The following is a 6,179-nucleotide window of genomic DNA, read 5'->3' as shown; positions in this document are numbered from 1 at the left end:
CACTCTATATTTACAGTGACTCATTATAAATGTCACCATATCTCTTTTTTCTCGTAGTGCATGCCTATTCCAGGTGAGCATTAATCCTAGGGGAAATGAAAAAAGGCCAACGTTTGCCCACCGATTTTGACTTGGAACTGCAACGTGTAACGTAATCATGCATAATATTTAAAACAAGACTTAGAAGAGTGCCCTGACTCATGTTCCATCGGAGAAGAGCATACTACATTATTATAATATATCTGTTTATGACACATGGACGGTCTGCCACAAATATAATACGCTTATTGAGCCAAGAAAATGATGCTTAAGGAAATTGTGCAATGGCCGCAGAGAAAGCAATAAGGACAAAAGTTGTGATCACACCTCAATAGTCCAACTTTGCAACTTCTGTAATGGTCCCATAGAATTATGTGTCACCCTGAGTGCATGACACGTGTCATATGGGTGTTGGGTCCAGCCCTCTATAAAAGGCCACCTAATTCTGTTATCCTTACACAGATCTCAGCCTGAACTCAAAGATGTCTTCCACATCCTTGCTAGTGTTGCTGCTGGGACTGGTGGTTCTCATCACCTCGTCTCTTGCTGACTACCCCAAGCATCCCCCACTTCAGAAACCACCTACGGAACACCAACCACCAACTAAACCTCACAATGGAGAGAAGCCACTCCCCGAACACAAGCCACCAAGTCCATTTGGCAAACCACCCCAGGGAGAGAAGCCACCACCACAACACAAGCCATCTGACAAAACTCGTAAGCTTCTCCAGGTAGAGAAGCCGCTTCCGGAGCACAAGCCGCCGGTGAAGGAACCACCTATGGAACACCAGCCACCAAATGAACCTCCCAAGGGAGAGAAGCCAGTTCCCGAACACAAGCCACCAAGCCCATTTGGCAAACCACCCCAGGGAGAGAAGCCGCCACCAGAACAAAAGCCATCTGACAAAACTCGTAACCTTCTCCAGGAAGAGAAGCCACTCCCCGAACACAAGCCACCATGCCCATTCGGCAAACCACCCCAGGGAGAGAAGCCACTCCCCGAACACAAGCCACCATGCCCATTCGGCAAACCACCCCAGGGAGAGAAGCCACCACCACAACACAAGCCATCTGACAAAACTCGTAAGCTTCTCCAGGTAGAGAAGCCGCTTCCGGAGCACAAGCCGCCGGTGAAGAAACCACCTACGGAACACCAGCCACCAACTGAACCTGCCAAGGGAGAGAAGCCAGTTCCCGAACACAAGCCACCAAGCCCATTTGGCAAACCACCCCAGGGAGAGAAGCCGCCACCAGAACAAAAGCCATCTGACAAAACTCGTAACCTTCTCCAGGAAGAGAAGCCACTCCCCGAACACAAGCCACCATGCCCATTTGGCAAACCACCCCAGGGAGAGAAGCCGCCACCAGAACAAAAGCCATCTGACAAAACTCGTAACCTTCTCCAGGAAGAGAAGCCACTCCCCGAACACAAGCCACCATGCCCATTCGGCAAACCACCCCAGGGAGAGAAGCCACTCCCCGAACACAAGCCACCATGCCCATTTTGCAAACCACCCCAGGGAGAGAAGCCACCACCAGAACAAAAGCCATCTGACAAAACTCGAAACCTACTCGAGGGAGAGAAACAACTCCCGGAGCACAAGCCACCAAGCCCATTAGGCAAACCACCAAAGGGACAGAAGCCACCTCCTTCCGGTCACAACCCTGGGCACCCTCCTGCAGAGAGTGCCGAAGACTCATACAAGCCACCTCAGAAGATTACGCCTCCTTCAACTCCAACAAAGAAGCCACCAGCTCCTACCCAGAAGCCACCCCACAAACCACCATCTCCTACCCATCCCAACTGAGTGACTTTGGTTAGTTTGAGATTTTGAGTAATACGTAAAATAAGAGCTGCTACCCGCTGTGCACTTATCATGTTACTCTTTCCCTGCGAGCCTATAGGTTCTATGTATAAGTTGCTGCTATGTTTCTGTTTGAGAATGGTGATTTGAGTACTCAATGTAGGTTTTTCTACCTTGCTTGTGGGAGATGAGTATTGTGACACTGTTTATTTTATTATATATAGAGAATATTGAGTGTTACTTGTAGTGCTATCTACAATTCTGATTTCCTTGATCCATTTATATTTTATTTTTATTATATGTTTAGTATGAAACGTACTACTGGTGCCAGTAGAGAAATTACAATTCATTTGACTGCATGGAGAGGTTAGTCTTGTGGACATGTTAGTTTAGAAACTCTGCAGAGGGACATGATCTGTCTTATTAGAAATTGGATGATGTCTGATTTGAATTTAGTTCCAGATAGTATCAACAAATATAAGGTACCTGATAATGAAAAGCAATCATAATCAAATTTTAACACCAAACTTCATTGGCCCAATCTTAGTCCCTTATCCCCAAATTAATTCTTCCATTAACCTTATAACATGTGCATTTTTGTAAAGTCTTTTCTGTAAAGAAACATTGGTGTGCAAACTGTGTTGTTTTAAGTGGTTCAACAGAGGTTAAACATGAAGGAAAACAGCATACTTGAAACAAGGGAAGAACCTGAAAATATGAAGAAAGGACACTAAAGGAAAACATCAATCCTAGTACCACTTGGACTAGGGACGGCAGAATGCAGAATTAAGTCATTCTCTTTAAGCTAGTAGAATTGCAGGACACTAAAGGATATCATGCTAGTAAGCAGAGACCCAATTTAAGGGTAGAACAGACATTGAAACCAAAATGAAGCCAGTAATGAAGGCATGATTTTGATGAAGCAACTCCAACTGTCTGTGAATTGTGGAAGACTTGCTGAGTTTTCAACTGGTCATATATGATAAGGAAATACAGAGCTTCATTAACCATTTCTGTATTTTATTACTGTATAGAGAAGATCGTCTATTGTGGGGATGTCCGTACACGTGGCTCCATTTTGGGCGAACTCTATGAACTGCATGCAAAGTGATTCTATGATTGATTTCTTTTATTACACTTTTCTATTCTTAAGATGGTGTGCCAAAATTTGGGTTTTTACTGCATCATATTGCACGTGAAGTCATTCACCCTGTTTGAAATAATAAATATAACTAGAATATTGCTGCGGACTGCATGTATAACCCATGCAGTTATGGAAAGCAGTGGAGAATTATTAAGGGCTGAAAACAAAAGTGAGTCTGCTATTTTTTGAGGCCATCTCCTTTTTGCGCCAAGCACAAGAAATCCAGCCAAAAGATGAGATAAAATTTTCCAAAAGTCTATATTCTAAGCCTTTGGTAAAGGGTTAGGTCGCTATCCTCCCCTTACCCAGATAGAGCCTGAAGATTTAAATCTTGGCACTTGCTCTACAGTCCAGTGGCTTGTAACTCCTCGTATTAATTTTCAATGCTTGCACAGATACATATCGTTATATCGTCTATAAGATCAGATCCTAAGTGGGAAATGAAGAAATGCCAGTTGGACATTTGCAGTTTCAGTCACGAAAAATGCTAAATTGCTCCATTTATTAGCAATGACGTACAAAATTAAAATATGCCATTTCTCCAAACGAAGTTAGGTAAGTGAAATTTTTATTCAAGAGAAGAAACGAGAATTATCCAGATTGGAGTTCCCAAAATCTTTTTCTCCTTTCTCATACTATTATAATTTGAGGCTTACCATGAATAATGTACCAATCCTCTGTTTTTCATTTTTGTTTTGTCAGGTTATGAAGACGTCCGAGTGAAAAGAATTCAAAAATATGTCAAACTTGAGTTACCTTCCCGTGAACTACGGAATCTAGGAGGAAGGCGACATGGGCAATTGTCCAACTTTTCAACTCAGTGACATGCAAATGAACCCCATCATTACTATGAGTTGCTAAAGAAGAAAAATATGTTACTTTGAAGTGTTTATAGGACAAACATACAAGGGTCAACCCTACCCATATCTTCTATTTTTCATCACAAAAAGCCTAGAGACAGTATCTTCTATCATTATAACATGGATTACCTTGTTGTGTTTCAGTGGATGGAGTAGCTAGAAAGAGCAGCATATACGGTTTAAATGCCAAGCAATGATATATAGTATTCTTTCATTGGTTCTTTTTTCATTGTTCCATTATATATATGAAGATTTATTTATGCACATCACAAATAATTATACCTATAGAATATTCGTTAGCTTACAATATACTATTATCTTTTATGTTTTCACATTAGCATTAAGCCAATTACCTTGTAAACCCTAGGAAATTATGATTTTATTGACCTTTATAGAGTCAATACCCTTGTGTGAAAAGAATTGAAAGAGAGCAACTGGGTTAAGTTTGTAAAGGGGAGGTGTTATTTGGGTCTCATACTTTCTTTATTTATGTATGTATGTGCATATAAAATTCACACGAGTAATGACACAATGAGGTTTGGCCTTGACTTAAATCACTCTGAAAAGTTGATATTTTCTTCACCCCTAACCAGCTAAAAGTGGGTCCTATAGGAGCCTTAATTTCCGTGTGAATCAAGGTCACCGACTCACAGCGCTGCTTTTAAAATGCACATCAAAAGTCATCTATGAAAGGAAAAAGAACAAGTTCAATTACTTTTCTTACACTTTACAATAACACACAAATGAAGCACTTTGTAGAAAGGATGATATCTATGAAGGTTAATTAACATCATCAGTGGGAAATAGAGAAGTGACAAAATTTGTTGCGCATTTCCAACTTTAGGCTAAGCTACATATAACAAAATCATGCAAAAACTTTAGAAGATTGTTATGTTCCATTAGATGGAAGTAAATGAAGTTCCTGGTGCTACGTGTATGCAATGTTTATCACAGTTGGGCGATCTTCTACTTCTTCTCTGCCATCCTTGATGGGACTTGATGCATTCCACATTCACTCTCCTCTTTCTTGGCGAAATATTATTTGCTTGTTTGGCAACGAAAATCGTGCAAAAGGAAAACAGCAAAGGGTGGCCGAGAAGGGCAAAAGGACAGAAATAGTCATCTCACCAGATCAATTAGTGCAAGTTTTCGACTCAGTAGGACCCATATGGATCCCCTCAACTTCATTTGTCATCATGACACGTGTCATATGGCTGTTGGGTCCAGCCTTTTATAAAAGGCCTACAGTGTTGCGCCATCTTAGCTACAACTACTCTAAAGATGTCTCCCACATGCTTGCTAGTATTGTTGCTTGGAATGGTGGTTCTCACCATTACTCCATCTCTTGCTCATTACCCCAAGCCTCCGCCATTTCAGAAGCCACCTCCGGTGGAGAAGCCACCTCCAGAACCCAAGCCACCAACAAAACCTCCCAAGGGAGAGAAGCCACTCCCAGAACATAAGCCGCCAACTCCAATATGCAAACCTCCCAAGGGAGAGAAGCCACCCCCAGAACATAAGCCGCCAACCCCAATTGGCAAACCTCCCAAGGGAGAGAAGCCACTCCCAGAACATAAGCCACCAACTCCAATTGGAAAACCTCCCAAGGGAGAGAAGCCACTCCCAGAACATAAGCCACCAACCCCAATTGGCAAACCTCCCAAGGGAGAGAAACCACTCCCAGAACACAAGCCACCAACCCCAATTGGTAAACCTCCTAAGGGAGAGAAGCCACCAAGCCCATTTGGCAAACCACCTACGGGAGAGAAGCCACCACATTATGGTCACACCCCCGGGCATCCTCCTGCACGCTCATACAAGCCGCCTCAGAAAATAAAGCCTCCTCCAACTCCTCCCCACAAGCCACCCCACAAACCACCATCTCCCACCTATCCCAACTGAGTGAATTTGGTTATTACGAGTGGTGGTATATATGTGAAAAATAAGAGCTGCAGCGCACTGGTCTTGTCCTTTCCTCTGAGTGGATAGTGTTCTATGTATGAGTCTCTACGACGCCCTGTTGGCAATTGCTATCAGTTATTCATGGAAGTTCTTGTATGCTTGTAGGTGATCATGAACAATGTAACACTGCTTATTCTAATTCTATTTTATGGAGAATATTGGGTGTCACCATTGCTGCTATCTACACTTTAGATTTGCTTTTATTAAAGTACATGCATGGTCTATATCTTTAATTTAGAAACCATTGACAAAGGCTGAGAAATTACAATTTAGTTTCACAGCATGGAGAGGAGGGTTGGTGGGAATCAGGAAGTGTCACATGGAGACTGCTCAATGCAGTTAAAAAGCCATAGGGGCTCAGTTTCAATT

The 6,179-nt window shown here is 42.5% G+C and overlaps 2 protein-coding genes across 3 annotated transcripts; both read left to right on the top strand.

The window, feature by feature from the left end:
• Positions 1-502: 502 nt before the first annotated feature.
• On the top strand, positions 503-1,941 carry LOC117913809 (early nodulin-75-like). 2 transcript variants are annotated; one of them, XM_034828857.1, is made up of 2 exons: positions 503-770; positions 1,023-1,941. In XM_034828857.1, exons 1-2 carry the CDS (start codon positions 522-524, stop codon positions 1,845-1,847), a joined length of 1,074 nt encoding a protein of 357 aa, XP_034684748.1. In that variant the 5' UTR covers positions 503-521; the 3' UTR covers positions 1,848-1,941. The 2 variants fall into 2 exon arrangements, with proteins under 2 accessions (XP_034684748.1, XP_034684747.1); XM_034828856.1 differs by having other exon boundaries at positions 503-1,941.
• A 3,188-nt stretch (positions 1,942-5,129) lies between these two features.
• Positions 5,130-5,964, top strand: LOC117915136 (proline-rich extensin-like protein EPR1). The gene has a single exon (XM_034830715.1). The coding sequence runs from the start codon at positions 5,130-5,132 to the stop codon at positions 5,748-5,750; it is 621 nt and encodes a 206-aa protein (XP_034686606.1). The 3' UTR covers positions 5,751-5,964.
• The last annotated feature ends 215 nt before the right edge of the window (positions 5,965-6,179 follow it).

Source organism: Vitis riparia, chromosome 5 (genome assembly GCF_004353265.1).
Source record: "Vitis riparia cultivar Riparia Gloire de Montpellier isolate 1030 chromosome 5, EGFV_Vit.rip_1.0, whole genome shotgun sequence".
In the NCBI taxonomy this organism is placed as follows: domain Eukaryota; kingdom Viridiplantae; phylum Streptophyta; class Magnoliopsida; order Vitales; family Vitaceae; genus Vitis; species Vitis riparia.
Note: the sequence above shows the minus strand (reverse complement) of the source record. Positions and strands in the feature narration are given on the sequence as shown.

Bases quoted from the DNA above. Each gene is read 5' to 3' on its own strand.
- LOC117913809 (XM_034828856.1), top strand. From the start codon at position 522: ATGTCTTCCACATCCTTGCTAGTGTTGCTGCTGGGACTGGTGGTTCTC.
- LOC117915136 (XM_034830715.1), top strand. From the start codon at position 5,130: ATGTCTCCCACATGCTTGCTAGTATTGTTGCTTGGAATGGTGGTTCTC.